The sequence below is a fragment of the Aristolochia californica genome, unplaced genomic scaffold, assembly GCF_029961685.1.
Source record: "Aristolochia californica isolate CCGP_79_NKW_82.1479 unplaced genomic scaffold, dmAriCali1.0.hap1 SCAF_13, whole genome shotgun sequence".
Taxonomy (NCBI): domain Eukaryota; kingdom Viridiplantae; phylum Streptophyta; class Magnoliopsida; order Piperales; family Aristolochiaceae; genus Aristolochia; species Aristolochia californica.
The window spans coordinates 10,410,854-10,433,533 of record NW_027181804.1 but is presented as its reverse complement, the minus strand read 5'-3'; the positions used below and the strand labels follow the sequence as shown (position 1 = coordinate 10,433,533).

Sequence of the window (22,680 nt, the reverse complement as noted above, 5' to 3'; positions counted from 1 at the left end):
AAGAGTATTTAGATTTATGACCGAGAACAAAAGAGGGTAGCCTATTTATAAGAAAGCATGCAGTAAGGATGGCATGCGGCCAATAAAAGTATGGGACTTTCATGGTATACAGTAAACTGTGACCTACCTCAAGAAGATGACGGTTCTTTCATTCTGCTACACCATTTTGTTGAGGGGTGTAGGCACATGATGTTTGATGGATAATGTCATTCTCTTGGCAAAAGGATTCAAGGTCTCTTGAAGTATATTTTTTGGCATTATCAGACCGAAGTACTTTTATTTTCTAACCAAACTGAGTGAGTATCATAGCATGAAAGGATTTAAATATGGATGGTATTTCATAACATTCTTTAAAAAGAAATAACCATGTGGTACGAGTAAAATCATCAATAAATGTAATAAAGTACTTGACTCGGGAAATATTTGAGACACTCAAGGGTCCCCATACATCTATATGAATTAATGAAAAAGGAGCAACACTTTCAAATTCTGGATGAGGTGAGTATGTAGTCCTCTGATGTTTGCTCAATTGACAGACTTCACAAATTAACTCTGACCTTTCTTTAAGAGTAGGAAAACGACGATGAAGAGATTATGCGGATGGATGTCCCAACTGATTGTGCCATAGACTTGTCTCAGTTTCACTAGTTGAAATGGTATTTATTTTAGGCACGTCCAGGTAGTAGAGCCCCCCTTGTTCACGACCTCCACCAATCACCTGCTTCGTTATAAGATCATGAAAAACACAAGAAGTGGGTGAGCAAGTGATGGAGCAATTAAAATATTTTGTGAGTTGACTAACAGATAAATGATTCAAGGAAAAAGTAGGAACAAAAAGAATATTTGTGACCAGAAGTGATGGTGTAATAGAAGTGGATCCTTTCTCAAGAACTTTAGTTTGAGAGTCATCAGCTATGATAACAAATTTATGTGAGAGACAAGGAGAAACTGAGTGTAGTATATTTTTGTTACCTGTGAGATGCTCGGAGGCCCCTGAGTCAATTATCCAGGATGAAGTGGAGGCAGATAGCATACCTTAAACGGTGGTGGCAGTAGTAGTTGAGGAGGAACTTGGAGAAGAAATCATCAGTGTTTTCATTTTCTGGAATAAGTCATACTCATCATTTGTAAGGGTTTTCTTTTCTGTTGATGTGGTAGACTGGTCCTCCTTTGTATCACTTACTAAGGTTTGATTAGCCTTCATCCAATCCATTTTGCCATGGACTCTATAACATGTCTTATAGTGTGGCCATATTTTCCACAATGGATGCATTCCCTGTAATAGCACGTATCTATGGTGTGACCATATCTCCCACACCGAGTGCATTCTTGTCATCTGTTCTAACAGAACCATTCCTTCCACTTCTTCCTCATCCTCCTATATAATTTCTCCCATGGCCTCGGATGATGTTCCCCTATGCCCGAAGTAAATAGCGGATGATACTTCAGTAATGGAAAAAGAAGTGTCTGGAATAGGGAGTAATGTGGTACATACATCATCAAAAGTAGGAATAACAGAGGCGCTAAGAAGTTGACTTTTAGCAACTTCGAGATATGGCTTAATGTTTGCAAGGCAAACGGTAGTGACTAAGGCTTCTTTCTACTTGTCTTGGATAGAGACATTCATGGAGGTAGGCTGAGCTATTTTCCATTCTTGAAGAAGGCCTCTAAAACAAGCCAAATATTCATGGATATTTTCTCCTTGTTTAGTGTTGAATATTCTTTGGAGAATATCATATTTCTTGTGTAAGTTATCGGAGCTAGAGTACAACTTAGCACATTTTCCAAATTTATTTAGCGGTATCAAGATAAATAACATTGTTGGAGACATGTTCTTCCATGCTGTTGATGAGCCAACTAATAACCAAAGTATCATTTTTTAACCACCTATTATAAGAAATATCTTCTTCATCAATAGGTGGTCCAAGTTTGGTGAGGTGACCAAGTAGGTCCTTTGTTATAAGAAACCGATGAACCAATATGGACCAGCACATGTAATTTGATACCCCTCGCAAGGGTATAGTAATAATTCTTGTTACCCATGTTTTCTTTAGCCATAATAGGCAATTCAATGTAAAAAAAATTGTCCAACAAATAATAATCAAAAAACAAAGTAGAGTTCTTCAAGCAACTCGGTTAATGAAAAGTAATCATATTTTTGAAATCCAATGAATAAATAACCGCTCATAACCGCTCATAATAGGCTCAATACCAATCTTCTTTATCAGGAAATCTTGTTCCCACAAAATTATAACTTTTTTATGCATAAAATCTCAACATAAATTATTTTTCAATCAAAAAAAATTCAAACCGACAAAACTGCCTTGGTAACTTCTTCTAATCTGAGATGCATAAATTTAAATAATCTCATAAGGTGAAGACAGCCATAAAATCATCTCTAAACCATCTTCTAAATCTGAAAACCAGTAGCATGAATTAATAATAAGAATAATAAAAAAACTTATCTCATGAGCTTCAATCTTGCTTCACAAAAAACCTTCTATGAGTAGATTTGGATTTAGGAGCCCTTTATTGAAATCTCGAGCAAGGTGAGAAAGGGAGAAAGAAAAAGAAAGAGAGAGAGAGAGAGCTCTCGGGTAGAGAGGAGAGAAGAGAGAGGAAAAAAAGAGTTTAGGCTAGAGAAAAAGTCTTCACGAGAGAGAAGTGGAGAACTATTTCACTTTCTTATTATTAATTTGAATACATGCACCTCTATTTATAGTAGAGGAAAGTAGTAGAGTCCAAGTACAATTAAATTATCATTCTCTTAATTATATTTAAACTATAACTCTTAAAGATAAGTCTATCATAATAAAATAATTCAATATAATTAGAAGACTAACATAACTCAAACTAAAACTCTTTTATAAGGACGTGATCATATGATAGAGATGTCAGTTCGTGGTTATCATTGTGGGTCCTACTTGATCTTCCAACTCATGTGATAAGGATACCAGCTCATGGTTATCTTTGTGGGTCCCTCTTGATCTTTAAATATTCCAACTCATTCTGGCTCGTGCTTCACATCTTCCAACTCTTGCCAATTCATGTGATGACTCATCATGTCATCTCACGTTCTCATGGTGGATCCCATATTATAACAGGTATGATGATCATGAGTAGGCGGAGATGAGGCAACAGTTGGCATGGATAGACCCTCACCGAGATAAGAAAGAATAAAAATTGTCTCTCTGAGTTTCTCTCTTAACACTTCTCCCATTTTGGACAGAAAAGAAAAGCCTTCGTAGGACAACTCCACCGATTTCTCTGCATCAGGTTTTCGAACACCTTTTCACTCATACTTGACAACGGTGGCCTTCTTGACGATTAGGTTTTCCTTGGAATATTTTTGCTGTTATAGTGGTGAAGACCGGACAATCGCCGCAAGAGGGTGGGAATGAGGAATAGCACAGATGTTGATCTGTTTTGCTATTCATATTGTTTGAATGTTACAACCGGAATGAGGGCATCATGTCTTTTGACATCTTCGTGTCGGTTTCAAATTTCAAAATGCAGTCAAATAGCTTCCATGTAATCTGACACGTGTCATTAAAGAACTCGGAGATCCGAGAATCATATGTACGATGGACACTGGACAGAGAGGCGTGAATTAACTGAACGGCTTTGATTTGCTTAGCCAATAGCGTCCCATTCCCGCCAAGTAGCCTAAATTTCGGTAAAAATATGTGCCTTCGATTTTTCTTTCAAATTCGAGCCCGCATGAAAACAGCAAAGACTTTGGCTCGAAAGCAAAGCTTTCAATGTGCAAGCCTCGTCCGACATTTTGCCAAATTGAATGCAAATAAGCTAGCTTTTCATGTTTGGTTGGCAAGGATTCAGAACGAATAAGGAAGTGACCTACTCCATATTTCATAGCAGAACCCCTTTACACTTGACTGTGCCCGTCTGCAAGTGAATTGCAACTTGATTTTTTACCCTTAAAGATTAACCAACCACACTCTCTTTAGCCCTTTATCCCTTTATCACCGTTGATTTTTTTAGGCTTTGTGCTTTCATTCATTTTAGTCCTTATGACTAATTTGTACTTCTTTTGACATTGTTATTTCATTAAAATTTGTGTTTAATTATTGAACAAAATTTATCCATAATTTTATGCAAAGTACAGAAAAAAATTTAAACAGTTTATATATAGTACTCATGCTCGAAGTTAGGCTCAACTCAAAACTCTGAGTTTGAAACATTTAAATTAAACCCAGCTCAAACATATACAAATTTGAAATCGGTTCGACTCATTGCCACCTTTATCTAAAATGAGACATTTTTTTAAAAAAAACAAATAGGGAAGACTATAATGGCAGAACTATAAAAAAAAATTAACAAACCAATTTGGGAGGTCTCTAAAAAATTTGGACTTGTCAATGTGAAAAATAAGCAACCTGCGCAACCAAGAAAACCATAACTAGAGAGTGCAATCTGAGGAGGACCCATACCAAGGCCATACATGCCAAAAGGTTTCCATGTGTATCTAGATGAGGAGCTTCTCAATGGCATCCTTGAGATGTATCTGGGATTTCAGTTGCCTACCCTCTTTGCACATGATAGAACAGGCAATTACAGCCCTTATGACCCCACAAGCTCGGCCAAAGTGCTTGTTACGGAGGAAAACACATATGGGACATTCTTATCTTCAACAAGAAGGGGCAAGTGCAAAACAATGACCGTAGAGTTTACCCGAAGCTCTGAGTTACTGGTAATCGAAGGCATGATGACCCATGATAGCTCTGTAGTCCCTTCTGCTTTTCCTCTCTTGAAAAGTTAATGTTGCCGTCCCCAAAAACCAGAGAAGGCTATTAAATTCAGATAAGGGTCTCAAGCACTTCCGTGTTGCCCACGTGCTTCATGCATAAGACCTTCCATATGCAAATTAATTGCTTCAAAGCTCTGGCTTTCTCGAAGCATCTCTTCAAAAACGTGGATGGCTACTTCGTGAAAAAACGAAGATGAGATCTGACACTTCGTGCAAGAGATGTGTAGCAGTAGATGCCCTTGTGGGGTTTGCCGAACAACGTGGCTTGCAGAGAGGAGCTTCTCCATTTTCTAAGTCTCAATCTTACGAGTTTCCAGCGTTTGCTGCCTTGCAAGGGAAGCGGAGCGGGACTACAACATAATTGATGTGAAAAATCATCTCCTTAAAGTCTCACGACACTTACCTCTGCCTCAAGAAGCTGGTCACCAATCTGCACTTTTTTAGACAAAAGCTGGCACAAAATCCTTTGGAAGAGGACGCACAGCAGCGAAGATGCTGTTGTAGCTGCTCTTGATGCTGATGCCCACAAGTCACTCACTCAGGAGTAAGGAACCGACAACCTTTCTGTCTATGAAACTCTCGGTATTATCAGACTCCGCAATGCTCGTTATGATATCCAGCTTCGTCCTCTTCATGCGGTGTAAACAAATTCAAGCTAATGAGGGAAGCAGACACTCTTAAAAGGTGGAGTTATTTGGAGCAGCACAAGACGAAGAGACTGCTATTTGGAGTCGAACTGAAATACAACCTGAAAGGCAGAGGAGGCATGGCGGGATTCTTGCTGCTTCGTTTACCACACAGACTTGGGTTCCCTTAGGATTCTTCGAGATTTTGATAAGGCTGCTAACACCGGGGGGCTTTTGGATACTTCACAATTTAACAATATCACTACAACAAATAAGATTTCTGCTAGCGGTGGTTAAAATTTCACTAGCAGAACCTTCTCCCAGAACCTTCTCCCAGCAAAGAATTCGTCGGTAAACATTTACTGGAGTATTTCCACTAGGTGAGGCCTCTGCCAGCATTTCCACTAGGAGAAGTTGAATATTCGCTAGGAAATGCTTCTACCAGTGAAATTCAAATTTTGCTGGCAAAAGTCCAAAATAATTTTTTGGTAATTTTACTTTTTCAGGTAATTGATTATTTTTAAATTACACTTTAAATATAAACATAATCAAATAAATTACAATAAATATAAATCAAATGTATACACAATATTTAAAAGATTACAATAAATCCCCAAGTTTTCTAGCAAATTAACAAGGACACATTATGACTAGAAGTGTACATTCCTTCATTCTATTCACATAGCAGACTGACAAAAACGACAAAGGATATATAATAAAAGTGAAAGATGATACATATGTCCAGGTCTATATTTGATCTTTAGAAATAGTCTTTGAAACTCATATGAATCCCCACTGTTAAAGAACATATACCATGAGTATCCAAACTAAACAAGAATATCATGAAATAGTAGAGCCAGAACCAAAGAAACCGCATTTTCTTCAAATGCTTTCAACTAAAATCAAGTCCTGTTATGCCTCAAACAAAAATTAAAATAGCAAGTCATGTTGTATCACCAAGTTACCATCCAGAATAGTTGCCCTAGATCACCATCCACTAACAAGGTTTCAAATCCCCTTTCGAGAAGCCAATAATTCTCAAATTAGAATGGTTGAAAACCCCACTTCCCAAATTTCCTCTCAAGTAGAATAGACCAGTGTTGCGATGCTGCTTTATTTAACACCCTACTGGTTGAGTTTATGGCTCCCAATAAAATCGACAAAGCTCCTCATTGAAGAAGTAATTCGATTAGAGGGCCAGAGACCTTTCATTATAGTAGAAAATAGCATTGAAATTTCTAGTCAAAGATAGAGAAGGTCCAAATTTTGAACAACATCAAATAGCTCATTCCAAAAAACACTCCTTTGTCGATATCCCGAAAGACCATAAATTCCTGCAAGACATCATTTGTTCCTTGAATCTTTGTCTAGCAATTGATGCAATTTGAGAAATCTCTAGATTTCACTTCAAGCATATCACCAGAGCAATTCTCCCACACCAATTGGATATCTTAAGCAAGCCTAGTGGCATTAACAACATGCCATTGGAAGGAGGAGCAATGCTAGAAGTCCTTGCTAAGGAGTCAATCATGCTCTAGGTCTTTGTTTCTCGGATCGCCATAATCTAAGCTTTGTTGTCATTTAGGAGATCTTATATGGCTACTCTCTTCAACCTACACCCAACTCTTGAACATTGCAAGAGATAATTATCATTTGTTGTCTCTGTTCGGCTTTTTGATTTCCTTGCCCTTCTCATAGCCAGGAATCTGACTATTCCCATTGACTGCACGAACACCATCATTCTTGATCAAAACTCTTCATCATACTTATGGTTCTCTTATTGGAGTTCCTCCAGAAATCTAGGTATTTCACTTGAGGGCCGATGTTTATAGGTTTAGATTGGTTCTTTCTATTGCATTTTGCCTGATCAAATAGTTTGAGATTGGAGTTTGCAGCAATTTTTGGGCACCCTCTTTCTCTTCTTTGGATAGAAGAGAAAGGGTGAACGAATAGGTAAAGTTTTAGGGTGGTTTGAAGCCTTGGGAACTTTCTGATGGGAAATGGATGGGACTAAAGTAACATGTAGAGGATTGATGGCTAGTGGTGTGGTGTTGCATGAAGATTCAGAAGAATGTTCTATGATGAATTCAATAGAGTGTTGTGCTGTTGCATGTAACCCCATATTGCCCATTAGTATGCCTTATAAAGAAGAATGTTACTTAAAAAAAAGTTAGTGGATAAGAGCTGGTATGTCTCATGGACATATTAACGGTGATGAGTATGCAAAGGATGACTAGGCCAAGTCCCAAGATGATCGAAAGTCAACCTCAGGTTATTGTATTTTTATTAGGGATACTAGAGAAGTAAAAAAACAGAATGTAATAGTTGGGTTAAGTAACAAAATAAAATATAAGGTTATGGCACAAGCAATGTGCAAAATGTCATGGCTGAAATTTAGAGGACTTTGACATACAATGACAAGTCCTATGCAACTCTATTGTGACAATCAAACATCAATTTATAATACAATTAAAATTTTTGTATCATTTTATTCAAGCAAAACTACAAATCGGAATAAATAACTTTAAAATACATTCCTTCCAAGATCAGCTTGCAGAAGTTTTTACCAAGACAGTGCATTTATGATATGTATGCACTAGTTCAAGGAAGAATCTTCAATACCTTATATCTATATATTTTGTAGTTTGTATCAAAGGTATATTTATATTAATCCAATTATATATAAGGGTATGAGGGGAGAGCTGAACAACAAACTCTCCCTTTTACCTCCTTGCATGCATATTCTTCTTTCCTCTCAAGCACTAGCTCTCCCACTCCGACTAGATTTTCAACTTCCTTTCTCTCTCTCAGACTTTCTCAGACGACTCTATCGTGTATCCTCACAACTATAAAACCCTAGAATCCAACAACGAAGAGCAGAAGTTAGTTCAGGAAGGATGCACCCTGATGAAGACAAATTGACCCACTCAGTAAGCCAACTAACCAAAACCCCTTTAATCTTCACCTCTTTGTTTCTTACACCCCTTTTCCTCTTTTGCTCATATGAGTTTCAATCATCTATGAATTATAATATGAACTGTTTTTGCATACCGCATCGAATAGGTGACCAGTGAGCTACAATTTTCCAAAACTACATAATAAATGCCACTAATACAACTTTACATAAAAAATGCTAGTAGAAGTTTGATAATTTTAATTCTCAACATTCCAATTAAGCCCACTCAAAGTTTCCCACGGTTACATCATGTTAAAGACCTCAAACCAGGTCAGATACATTTTTTCAAGCATGCTCTCAAACTCCTATATTCACAAAGCTCCACTCCTTGAACAGGCAACAATCAAACCAGTGGTTTTTCAGCCAATGCTTTGATTGCAACTATTATTATACAAGAACAATAAGGCTTCCTCTTTGGGTGTCTTTTGTTTTTCTTTTTTCTTTTTGGCCACCCTCCATAACCTTTCCAGGAAAAACCAATGAACTACATTCAAGCAATATGCAAAGCACAATTCCTTGGGGTTTGCAGCTACTAGTTCTTTGATTAATCAAACCACGTCAAGTCATGCATGAACTGCTAAAATATAGGTAAAAAGGGAGATGGAGAAGAGTTAAGGACTCGTACCTCATCCATCCATGAAGTACATCCATAACATGTCTTTCTTGTCCATTTGCATCCTTACCTGCAAAAAAGAGTTAGAATGGCCTACAAATACGTAAATTCAGTGGTGGAACCCATTGTCAAGTTAAATTATTCCTAGATCAGCACAGATAAATTTGTGACACAGAAACCGATCTTACCCCAGCCACAATCAATTTACCAGGTTCAGCAGTCCAAGCCAGGCAATATATACAGCCACCTCCCAAGCTATCTGCTTGTAAAGATGTTATACAGCCTACTCCGGCAGCTGTCTGGTTTTGGATTCTCCTCGTCTCATGAGACGAACTGGTCTAATGAGATCATCAAGATTATCTGTTTGTGGTTCTGAAGATTCACTTTCAGCCAGAATTGAGTATCTATCAACTGGATCCTTAACTATTTCAGCTTCTTCCTCACCGATGTCAAGGCTAATATAATCAGCATATTGTCCATCACAAAGGAAAATATCCCCACCCACAAGCTCTGCCGTTTGATTCTCAGATACAGGTGACCTAATACCCCCACCATCAATCAACTTGAGACAACCAAAGTAACGGCCTCTGCCATTTCTCTGCTCTTCTATGCGTTTCCTCTTTCGACACTTGCTTCTTTTCTTTGGATGATGAAGTTTGCAAAGGGGTCCTAGTGGGCAAACACCCTTTTCTTCGAAGTGCGGACAGACGTAAGTATGCTTCTTCTGACACTGAGAAAAATAAAATTTACAAAAATTTGTACATAAGTTGCCCAAAATCTAATTATCAAGATTACAAACTAATGGCATGTTGTTCTCAACTATAGAATAAAATACAGTCAACCAAGTTCTACTTTTCTTCACGACCTTGATAGTGGCAACAAAGAGAGCTTAAGAATGAATAATAATAGCACCCCACAGAAAAACAAAAACTTCAACAAACACAATGAAACAACGAAAGATAACAATAAGGTCCTCCTCTCAGAAGGGAATCTACCGCCAAGTACATAATAAAGAATCATGGTGTCTGTTGTAGAAAGTCATCTAAAAAAATTGTAGATACGTACAAGATGGAAGAAGAATTTTTATTTTTGGAAAGTTATTGTTTTAAGAAAGTATTCTATTTTGGTACTTTCTATATGATTTTTTTTCTCTTGGGCTAGGTACTACTAGTTACAAAAGACACATGAACATTCAAGTTGAGAAGATAATGGATTGTTACTCGTTTTCAGCTTTCTCTACCAACTTTATTTCTATGTTTAGTGGTGTTAGCATCCAACTGCCCCGAACCAGCTGGCTTAGGTAAGAGTTATCCGCAACCATTTGGGGCAGATCTTGTCTCCTTATTTGGACGCTAGACATTTCATTCAATTGCAATGGAGGTATGATCTTTTGGACAATCTCTTTTATCACATAGATCATTTCACAGTAGCCATCATCATGGAGGGGTACTCAAGGTGGTGATTTTATGGGTAAAGGGGATTGCACTCCCTCCATAGCACTTTCATTAGCAGTTTATTCGTCTCTCTATCTAGCCACATTTCTCTCTCTTGGTTACATGTGTATCATTTGGCTAATTTGACTGCACATTTCTTGATAAAGAGGCCTGCTCTGATGCACACCTTGTTGTTGATCTCTTGACAATGCCTATTGAGCCCCTTTTGTTCCTAAATTCCCTTTAAGAAACTTTTCTCATTATTTAAAAACCAAACCAAAATGACAATAAGCCTCAAACTACCTAATTACCCCACCACACCGTCACCAGTTCAACTATAATTGGCTATGCATTAAAACTTCTTACACATTAAATATTTAATTAAGGTTAACATCAGCCCATATATCACTATCAAATGGTATAGATGCAGGTAAATATACCTAATTCTCAGCTACTAGTGTATGTTGAGGGTAGTATGATAATTCTAACCCCATGTAAGATAGTTTAATTACGTTTCTTTACTTTAAACATGAGCTATTGTCTAAGATATGCAGTTATAGATTCTTTTTGCCCTTAATGAAAAACTCTTTATTCTCAAAAAAAAAAGTTATTGTAGTGGGAATAATTACACCACATCTCACTTGTGTAGGTTCAAACATGATGGGAGAATTAATGGGAATAATTCCACACAAGTTAATGTTAGCAAAGATTATGTAGTTAGTGGTTGGGATTTTTGGGAAAAGTAATTTTAGGATGGCTCTAGACCAACTTTAACGAGTTATAAATTCATTAATTATATATTTATTAAATATTTAAATAGTTTATAAGTTAACAATAATTGCAGATTTCTTAAGTTATTTCTTACACTATTTACTATTCCACATTTATCGACAAGTGGTCGTGTAAATAGACAAGTAATGAAACACCTTTTAGCCATTCCAAATGACACGGATAATAGAATATGTAAACCCAAACTGAATGGGTAATTAAACAACCTTTACCTTTTCATGATTTAACTCATTTAGAACCCTACATGAAAGACATCCACGCAAAATGCAGTAGATTTTTACCATCAATAAATAGAATGGAAATGTCCCACATCAACCTACAAAACTACCAAAAGTGGCTCTAGGATGGTCCATCTCACATAAACCATTGCATAATCAATTGCCTCCACTCTATGTTTGGGATTTAAGGATTTACGCATCTTATGTGCGTCCAATAAATCAAAATAGATAAACATCACATCAAGTTCAACTATCAGATTATTCAATTCAAATCTCCAGCTATAACAAAAAAGTTAAGAGGTCCAAAACAAATTGGGTTATATTCCAAGAGAAACATATTGCAGTCATTGCAAAACCAAATCAAGCGCAGATAAAAAAGAAGAAAGCACCTCCTAACCCTAGATTGAAATCAGGAACTCTTAAGGAGAATGCAAAATGAAATCTCATCAGTGCTCAATGAACTGAATCTTTATCTGGTTCTATGAGAGGAACAGAAAACAACCATGTTTTCCGCCAGCCACAGAAAAATATATATTATCAGCACTCTTTCAAAATCGATTGACCAAAATCACCAACCCATCTGCCCTGCTCAAAGATAAGTCTCTAACAGGCACGCAGAAGTTCTTAAAACCCAGGCTGACTTCATCTAGAATAACATCTAAAGTAGTTATATCTTGGGCCAAAGGCAACTCAAGGGTTCCATGGTGTTATGAACAGAAAATCATCAAATTCAAGACCCGCCACAAAACCTATACGTTTCTTGGACTCTTGTTTGCAATCAGCAAATACCCTCCACTGACTGCCTTGCTAAGAGGGATGTAATCATCTTTTCTTTTTTTTAAATGTAGGGATCTAATCTCTATCAGCTTGAAGTTAATAACCCCGTCTCTTTCTCTTTAATAAAATATATATAAAAGGAAGAATAGCCATAAATCCATGGGTATCACATTCAACCTATTGGATCTAATGATGAAGATCTGAGGAATACCCTGGCTCAAGGAAAGGAAAATATCAATAATTTGTAAGAAAAATCACCTCATCTAGTTCATACTATCATGGCTGCTTCTTTACTTCTTCCCTTCCTATCATACCCCTCAATACTGAAACACCCATGAAAGGATTCCTTTGGTAAGGCTCACTACATAGGGGTCTCTGGAAAGGCTCACTACCTCTACAATATTGAAACATTACTTAGTTTCAACCTTGTCGATCTTCCATGTTTGCCTCAAAGGGGTCTTGGTGTGAGCTAGGGTCTTGTATACCTCAGAAGAGTTCATCTGGGAGTAAGAAAAAGACTTTCATCTGTTGTGAGTTGGAATGATCTTTTAATGCAGAAGCCAGGACCATAACTCATTAACTTCAGCAAATTTACTAGAGGACCTTCTTGCAATCACACATATCATATCCAGACTACTTCATATCATCAGCAATAGTAGTAATGTACCAAAGCTGACCAAGTATAATATAAACAAGATGAAGGAGATGAAGCAAATAGCTTCAACAATGCAACAAGTTAGACACAAAATCAAACAGCTAATAAAAGTACAATGAACGATATGAGTTTTTATTGGCAACATCTCTCTTTCACGCCAGAACCCTTTTATCTTGGATTTTTTGCTTGATGTACAAACATAGACTTTAAACTGTGGCATATCAATCATTTCTCGGTGTTATCAACTTCTGTTTTGGATAGAGAAAATCTTTCTTGTACAGAGGCCAGTTAAAAGAAATATTTCCTGGTGTCTTTTTGAAATACGGTTTGCCTGCCTTATTCCTTGCTCAATAATCCACAGTTCAAAATAAGCTTAAACAAAGATGTGACAATCAAAAACCTCTTGTGTCTACTGCAACAATGTCGATAAGCCTTCTAAACTCCTTTGCTCCAATACATAAGATCTAAATGATATAAGCACCCAACTCTCAGTTAATTCAGAGATTGGTCAGACAATCCAAGAGAAGCCAAGTGTTTACCATTTAATAAAGCAAAAAGTTCAGTGATGCCTTAATGTATGTTATCCTAGTCCCTTGCTTCTTGATCTTTGATGTCGTAGTTTTCATGAATGAGGAAGCTCTCTCATTGTACCATCTCCCCTGTAATTAAGTTTTTCTTTTTATTATTTTTCCATGCAGATTACACACACACCCCTTACCCCTGATGAGACCTGAACTCAAGACCTCACACTTGAAACCCCCCAATGTGACCACTGGGCCAAAGTACCACGTCACAAAAACTATTTCTGCTTTCCTTAATTTAATAACTTATAATCCCCAAACATCAAATGGGCATTTGGGGGGCTTTCACATTAAACCCTCCTTTTCCATCTATTCTATTAATAAACCAGATAGCAGGTTAAGCATGTACCTCATTGCCATCAGCACAGTAGCCCCTAAGGAAACCTTCACAAACTGTAGCTTTGGGGTTTACATTTACATGCCTATACGGACAATTCTCATTTGTACACAACCCTGTAAAGAACGTGTTAAACTAGCCTATATATAGAAACTTAACAATGATTGGCACACAATATGAAGCAGTGAACAGTGCCTACTTACCTTGCAAAAAATAAGAGCAATCCTGCATTCTTTCTGGAATGACCTACAATATAAAACTCATCACACAGGTTACCAAGGAAAATAAATTGAAAATTCCCAACAAAGCAAAACAGATATTAGGCACTGAGTAGCTTTCAGTAAATCTACACAAGCGCAACTCCATCCAGATTCCAGGCCCATCATTTTAAGGGTTTAAGTAGGTGAGTGAGTACGGGGAGGAGGGAGGAGAGAGAGAACTTCACGACAGCACGACCTAAGAATCTACTCAATGATTATCAAGCAGACAGTAAACACACTGTCAACCTTCATTTTAGAATGTAATGATACCAACTATAAGGAAACTATGGGCACACTGGAGCATATTCGAGATGATGGACATACATTTATTGGCCTTCCAATCTTATGTATACCCATGACCAGAATAGGCGGGTGGAAGGCTTGCCTATCATGACCAAATTGCCTCGAAAATAAGTATCCTACCTTATGGGTCAACTTGCAATTAAGACCCAAACACAAGCCCTTAAGAAATTTTGTGCACACTGCAATCTTATTGGGATCATGAATATATGGACACTTCCCATTCTCCTTGTTGCACTTCCCAAATCTAGTAAAAAACTGGCAGTACTGCTGCTTTTTTGCCAACTTCAATCTTGCGGTATGCAAGCTCCATCTGACCTTTTCACTAGCCAATATGTGTTTTAGCTTTCTTGCATCCCTAACAAGCTTGTTTCCCTTGCCAGTACAAATATATCTGTTACAAAACATTACTTCACATAAATTATTACAAGAAGCATATCAAGCAAAGGCTGGAATACATGCAAACACATGAGATAACTAGCATCCATATGTTTCAAGCCATCAAAGTATAATGGCAGTAGTTACATATTGATTTCATATCTTTATCGTAAATGTATAAACATATGAATTTGAAAATAAACATATGGATTTTCTTCACATACTCATCCTTGCCGATCAACAGCCTTCTTGGCTCAAAACATTTTGCGGAGTCACTTCCAGCTCCAACATCAGTAGTAGTTGACATTTTCTCGTCTGCATATAGAACAATTTTAAAAGCCTCAAAACTAAATTTCACAATCAGTCACTTCAATCACAAAACATCAAATGGGAAAACAAAGGCCAACATCATCTACTACTAAACAAGTTGTTTTAGAGCCTTAGTATGATTAAGCAAGAATATCCACATTGACCATCAACAAGAACACAGCAACATGATCTTCCAAGGGAAATGTTTTACACTATGAGGACACAAAGAAAAGAAAATTCAACTTTTATTACGAGTTAGTCCCACTCAATACCATCAGCAGATTTAGAGCCTTATGCAAATAAATCCAAATTGGCCATCAATGAAAATACTGGAACATACATATATGGGAAATACTTTTATCCATGAGGAAATGAAAAAAAGAAGAAGAAGATAATGATGATGAAGAAGCTTCGAGTTCTATTACAAGTTAATCCTACCTGAGATCCTAACAAGTGTCTTATTAGATGCATCCATCTTATATTGATCAGAACCAACGCGGAGGATCCTTTCTCCTGGAAAGACAATGAAGCACAGGTAATAATGCATGTAATAACACATGATGTAGCAAATAATTAAGCCCATGAGCTATCACTTGTATTCCTTTGTGTCCATAGTTGTTAATGCAAAACAGTTGAGGCCCAATATCAAAAGCCAAAGCCACACAAGCTGGTTAAAATAGCCCAGTGATCCCTGCTCCAAATCACTTTTTGCAGGAATATTCCTTTACCAAAACACAACAAACTAAATTGGCCATACAAGGATAACTGGATAGCCTTTTTAAAAGGATAGCTGGATAGGGCTTGGGCCTACTCTCTACCAATAGAGGCCAGATAGGCCATGCTGACCCATTCACAGTCCCAACTGTAATCATCAGGTCATGCATTTAGGTGGAAGTTCTTAGAACTGCCAAAAGAAGAGGTAATATAAATAGAAGCACGAGGAATGTTGCTTATGTTGATGCTTTTACCTGGCAGTAGATTAATACCATGGGCAGAGTTACTGGAGGAACAGTTTCCTTCAACTGTATCTGAAACTACAAAAGCCACACCACTCTGCCCTCTCTTTTTCTGCTCTGCTGCAGCAAATGCCATTGTAGCCTCCTGCAAAGCAAAATATAGGGCGAAATCAGTATAATAACATAACACTCTCAAGCTATCATGCAAATATGAATCGGATGCCAACTAAAAATAAAGCAGCAACTATCAATTTAAACATCCCAAAGTGATAACTTAGCAAGATTCATCTCCGATTGGTAAATTCTCTAATAGCCACCATATAAATCCTTGATAGATGTAGACAATTCTCTCTAAAAGATCATACACTCCTAACCACAGCATTCTAAGAGCTTTATATCAACTATACAAGTCCTCTTTCAATCAGCTTTCATTTTTCTCATAAGTCATCCAACCAGTACTGCAGTTCTCATAAGTCATCCAACCAGTACTGCAGATAGCTTTCTCAATGCTACATTTCACCTCTGTCAAACATGTTTAACACCATCTTGAATGATAAAATTTTACTTTCTCAGATGTTGACACCATTTTAAGGGTTCTAATATGTGTGCATTGAACTTGTGTCTATTCCAGACCTTCCACCTTTTTTTTTTTGAGAAGGTGAAAATTTTGGGCTTTTATTGCTTTAAGAGGTAATCAAATACATAGAAGAGAGAGAGGAAATCCACAAGCCTCAGAATGAATAGGAAGAGTTTCCTACAAAGAGAGAAGATCTTGCTATATCCTCTTTAGCTGAAGTATCTGAAATACTATTGTCAGTGCATGCCTCCATTGTACATTTATGTGGGAGCAAATATCAATAATTTCATCAATTATGTAAGAGATACTCCAAGGAGAGGAAGAGTTTCTCATCATCCAGCCAATGACATTAATTGAATCCCGTTCTACAATCAATGGCAGTAGAAGTGCTGAGAGAAGATCTCAATTCCTTGAAAAAGGCCAGGCTTTCTGCTTTGAATAAGTCACACACCAAAAGGGCTTGAGAAAAACCAGGAGCATCTGGCAGAGTAATCTTTGATCTATCTACCAATACCAGCTGAGCACAGATTGCCCAAAGAGCACTCGTCAACATTAAGTTTAAGTCATCCAACCTCTGGAGGTGTCCATGGAGCTATTCTCTAAGGAGTGGAAACTGTAAAGGTAGAGAATAACTCCCACTATTTGCAGATTGTGAAGCTGGAAAATGGGGACAGCCCCCCATATGTGCTGGCCGAAGCCAATGTGCTATGAAGCAGGCTTCAATCACACTATCTATGCCGCTGGACCTTCCTTCAATTGGCCTCTTATTTATCTCCTACTATAAACACCAAGGAACTGCATCAATTGCTGAATTCAAGAAAATTAGGCCTGATTTAGGGTGATTCTATGTGAAACTTTGGGAGAGAATCTCTATGTAAGTAGCTAACATGCAGATATGAATCCCAAACTTGACTATAGCCCCCAAATCAAGAAACTGAAGGGACATTGCACCAGAAAATGATTAATTGACTCTTTAAAAAAAAAACTTATAAAGAATATCACTGCATATGTCTGAGATAGTCTTACCTTATTCACCTTTTTTGAGTGCCTTTCAATTGACTTCGACCATTTCAAACTCCGGGTATTAATACTTAGAACCTTTGATTTTCTAAGAGAAAACCCAGTTGTTGATCTTGTGTAGACCGCATCTCTCTTCCGAAATTGCAGAAGCTTCCTACTAAATGAAAACATTAAACCATAACATAAGCCGATAAAAAAGAATTTCAAATCAGGAGTTACTTTTAGAGCATAGAAGTCAACCTGATTAGTGACAAAGAATTCTTATCAGGATGTGAAGCTATGTTACTCATGGAATATCTCAAATATGTTGTTCTTTTCCATGGGAAAAGGTATGGAAGGACCTTCTTGCGTTGCAATGAAATTCTATCATCTTTCTGAGATTGAGCACTACTGAGTGTCCATACTAAGGAAAACTTTGAAGGTTTGCATGTTTTCTGGAAAACTGCACAGGTTAAACACACTTGAGTTAACTCCTTTCTCAACTAAGAGAAAATGATGACTAGAATTAAACAACACTTGGATATTTCAAGACAAGTCTTTCACTATAAATATAATAATAAAATGAAGAGAATAATTGCTAGAGAGACAACGCTGCAACACCCAACTAGAGTAGATTCACGAGTCTCTCATTAACTTCTGTATAACATAAAGTTCATTCTAGTGAATTCATGCATATATTTGATAATCATCCAACTTAAACTCAATTTCCAGCTATCTTATTTCAATAAAAACTGAATTCTTTTTTTTTTTTTTTTTGAAAAGGACAAAGGCAAACTAACCCTGCAATGGATACTCCACCAGTGCCACTACATCACCTGTCTCTCCCAGTCCCATAACACTCAAGCAGGTACAATTTGTTGGATACAAACTCGATTGCAACTGGAATCACAATCTCTTCTATGCCCACCAACATTGCATGCCTCTTCCCCTGCTTTTATCCTCTCCTTCACTGCGGACCTGCAGCCCTCTACCCATCCATCGCAAAGTTTGGCAATCCCATTTATCATGGGCCTTTTCCTGCCTGGGACGACTCATCCAGGATATTCTTTGACTGCCTCTTTAGCTAATAGAGGAGCCTCTCTTCAAACTCTCCTTGTTGAGAGTGTGCCTCTTGTTGTATTGTAGTTGTTTTCTCTCTTAATAAATTTCTCGTTTTCATTAAAAACACTCTAGCTTACAACCTCTAAAAAATAATATTTTTATGCTAAAAATGGACCAAATAATAAAAAAATCAACAAATAAAATAAAAGATTATGTTAGATGAACTTCAACCAATTCCTCAAAATATTTGCAGCACATCCTAAATCAGGGGAATGCTGTTGTTGCATCTTACTATTCAAACATATCTGCATCTTCTTCTCAACTTCCAGGCTATGTATAGCTACTAGAGCATGATATCAAAATGTGCAATAGAAACATAAATAGTTATAAGAAACGCAAAACCAAGGTGTAAAAAATGTAAAATTTAATTAAAAAAAAAATTGCAAGATGAGATTGATGTCACGCATAACAAGATGTAGCATGTGCCAGCTCTCAACCATTATCATTTTCAAAAATTAACCACAGTTAAAGAAAGAAGGATATGCATTTCAAAAAAAGAAAAAGAAAGAAGGATACATGATGTACAAAACAGTAATATATTCTTTCAAAAAAACTTAATATTTATTGAAGAGAAAGAAGAATTGGTAAACAGACCTTTCTGAAACCTTCTTTTACTTAAACTTCTACTATACTTCAGCAAAGGAGCCTTAGGAATAACTTTTTGAGTCTCTGAGATTCGATTCTCGTTCGTTAAAGCAACTGATTGTGTGCTCTGAGCTTCTGATGGTGCACTACTACGAACAATCTGGTTCTTCTTTCTCTTGTAGTATCCTTCACCTAGAGCAACAGATGATAACTTCACTTTTTCTTTTATAGGCTCTGGCATTTCGGATTTAGAAGTAGCAATCAATTGATTTGATTTACATTTCACATAAGTCGGCTTTGATTTGTCATTGTTCACTTCAGCTAGGACAGCTGATAAAGTTTCAGATGGTTTAGTAGGGCAAACCACTAAATAAGGAGTTGCGTCACTTCTACCAGTAACATTTACCAACTTGGAAGTATTGAATAGAGGTGTCTTCGGTCTCTCGATAGAGGGACTGGCACCTATTTCATGAGCCACTGCATGTTTTTTTCCCTCACCATTTGTGGGAACCAAACTAGGGGATGCATTACAGACTGGAGAGGTCTTCCTTACTAAAGAATGGCCTTTGCGAATATAAGAGGTAGTCTGAGGTTTCAAAAAATTTCTACGAGACTCTCTTCTAAAAGAAGTGGGAGCTAAAGACGATTCATGTACTGGTGAAGTCGATGTGGAAGAATTATTATTACCTGTTCTACGCCAGGTTCTACCTCTATTTGTTATGTGATTCAAAGAAGTAGAAGTTTTTCGTTTAATGGATCCAAGAGGAAAACTAGTCTGAGCAGAGAAACTAGTGGCAAAATTTGAGCTCATCTTTGTTCTCTGTGAAACTGAATCAACTTTCAATTCTTTTGACAAAGGAGGCATCTTCTCAGTAAGCTGATAACATATCTTCATCTGTGACTTCAATGGATGTGTGTCATCTGAATTTGAACCAAAAGCTTCTTTATCCAGAGGTTTTTCTGCAGGTTTCCTGTTATCTACACAAATTTGACCTTGGTCAGTGTTTGGTGAAGACTTGAACGTTTTTTTACCCATGCTCTTGCATGCTGAAACAACTCTCTCTCCATTCAAGTTTGTTTGGAAGACCTCCATGACCTGTCCAGTACCAACCTGATTGCCTACTTCTCTACCAGCATCTCCATCCTGTTGTATTTCTTTCAAATCTAACTTCACTGCACCTGATTTCTCATCTTCATCCAAGACAATGTTTTTCACTTTCAAATCCAATTCATTTGACTTTTTCCTTTCTATAAAGTGTAATGCAGCAGTACTGCCATCACACTTTTGCACTTTCATAAAATCAACTTCAATTTGTTTTCCTCTCTCACTTTCATTTTCCATATCTTTCCCTCTTAAGGATCTTTTTTTATGACAATCGACCAAACCTCCAGCTTGACAACCCATATCAACAAAGCCCTTATCAGAATTATCAGTAAAACCACAACAGACTTCTTGTAGACATAGCATTTTATCTAATTCTTCTTCCATCTTTGCATCTGTGTCCACTTCCCCATAATCTGTCTTATCACTTCCAGTTATCTTCTGTTCCCCCAGAACTGACAAACCTGAATCTTTGTTTTCAGACCCCTCACATAAGTTGTAATTTGAAAGTGAAAAACTTTTGCCAGAACCAGCAGTTATATGCAGTAACACTCCATTCTCTGTATCCTGGTCAACCTGTTCATCCACCAAACTTTTGTTTACTCCAACATTACAATGCACTGCGTCTACCATCTTATTATCCAAATTTGATGAAAAAGATACTTTATCCATAGACTCCACACCTATATTCTGTTTCAAATTCATAGTTGTTGAGTCCAAAGCAACAATTTCATCTAGCAGCTTCACTTCATTATTTTTATCTGTACCAACACTTATAGCATCCGCGCAGTTAATTCTAGGTGCATGCACTTCTCTTGAGTTTGACGACAGTGAGAGTCGTGGACTGCATACAGTAGTTGTATTCAATACCTTTGAGTCTTTAATCTTGGAAAGCTTACCTAAATTCCAATTCGGACTCGAGTCAATTTGTTTGCGGCCATCAACTGTGTCCCGTAAAACTTCACTCCTCGGAATCTTCGTACTAGCACTATGGGTTCCAATTACCTTTCCCACTGCTTGCGCTTCTTCAGTCTTTGTATCATTGGAAGCTGCAACATTAATTGCAACTGCAGTTGGTGACAACGAATTTAGAGAAGCCAAAGCTTCGGTCTTCTTCTTCCGCCTTTTCGCCCTTTTCCGAGGACCCGACTGCACAGGACCATCTACTCTATCATCAACAGAAACAACTGCAGCTACACGAGAATTCGCCTTGAAAGGCCCCGCAGCGCCGGCCTTGACGCCTCTCTCTTTCACCCGAGGCCGATCACCCACGATTGGGTTCTTTCCTTTCAAAGACGCCGTCAACGGTCCCGAGACGGAGGGATTGCCTTTCGCCTTCTTGCTAGGGTTTCCAAATTGTTTGGTTCCTAAAGGGGAGTGACGAACCCCCGGAGGAGGTTTCTTGAGGGATGGTCGAGAAAGACGTTCCCTCACAGGCTTTCTGAAAGAACCCACGCTCTGGCGACTCTCGGTCTCGTCGAGGAGCGATGAAGGAGAGAAGGGTGGAGCAGGGCCAGATTCGAGAGGATTCCGGCCCCATTCTTGGTGATTCCGGCGATCCGTATGGCTTCCCTCCCAGTGATCCGACATAATCTCCATCGCACGGCCGGATTCAAATAAAGCGGGGTCCGCTCTAGGGCGCTTGTAGCGGGAGGCAAGGATATCCGGCGGTGGAAAGCGGACGCCGCCGGGTTGCTCCCAGTCAAAGAATGGCCAGGACGGGTCATCCCAGGCAAGAAGCGGTCCACGATGAACGGGATCGCCAAACCTCGCAACGGATGGGCAGAGGGGGGCAGGCCCGGCGGCGAAAGAGGGGATGAAAACGGGCGAAGGAGGCATGTAATGTTGGTGGGCACGAAAGAGATCGCGATTCCTATCGCTGTCGAGGCTGTGATCCATGGAATGATACCTGGGAGAGTGAAACGGGACTTGGAGAGGCCGGTATCGCAGCGGCAGCGGCGGCGGCGGCGGCGGCGGCGGCGGCGGCGGCGGCGGCGGCGGCGGCGGCGGCGGCGGCGGCGGTGGATCCATTGCCGAGTTTACGCGAGGGAATTTCTTGTATTCAAGAGGACTTGGGAGGACGGCAGGCTTATACGCCTTTGGAAACTTGAAGTCTAGGACGAGGCTAGACTTTCGCTGTTTTAACGAGTTAAAAAAATCCCAATTTGTTGCCCTAATTCCTATTACTCAATCGTAAACGATATAATAATAACAGAATTATTAAAATGCATTAAAAAGATAAAGATTATGCTATAAAAAATTACAACTCCACCCCTCCCTTCTTTCATATGCATGTAGAAGCTCCTTTAGGTTTATGGTTGAGGAGAGCACAAGCACAA

The 22,680-nt window shown here is 38.2% G+C and overlaps 1 protein-coding gene across 5 annotated transcripts; it reads right to left on the bottom strand.

The window, feature by feature from the left end:
• Window positions 1-6,014: 6,014 nt before the first annotated feature.
• On the bottom strand, window positions 6,015-22,286 carry LOC137947939 (uncharacterized). Of its 5 annotated transcripts, none has more exons than XM_068793803.1 (12): window positions 19,249-22,286; window positions 17,794-17,995; window positions 17,560-17,710; window positions 15,969-16,101; window positions 15,439-15,513; window positions 14,916-15,006; window positions 14,437-14,707; window positions 13,957-13,999; window positions 13,766-13,869; window positions 9,152-9,693; window positions 8,976-9,033; window positions 6,015-8,250 (listed from the first exon to the last, which is right to left on the bottom strand). In XM_068793803.1, the coding sequence occupies exons 1-10, from the start codon at window positions 22,238-22,240 to the stop codon at window positions 9,247-9,249; spliced, it is 4,509 nt and encodes a 1,502-aa protein (XP_068649904.1). In that variant the 5' UTR covers window positions 22,241-22,286; the 3' UTR covers window positions 6,015-8,250; window positions 8,976-9,033; window positions 9,152-9,246. The 5 variants fall into 5 exon arrangements, with proteins under 5 accessions (XP_068649904.1, XP_068649906.1, XP_068649905.1 ...); XM_068793805.1 differs by having other exon boundaries at window positions 6,015-6,728; XM_068793804.1 differs by having other exon boundaries at window positions 6,015-6,189.
• Window positions 22,287-22,680: the final 394 nt, after the last annotated feature.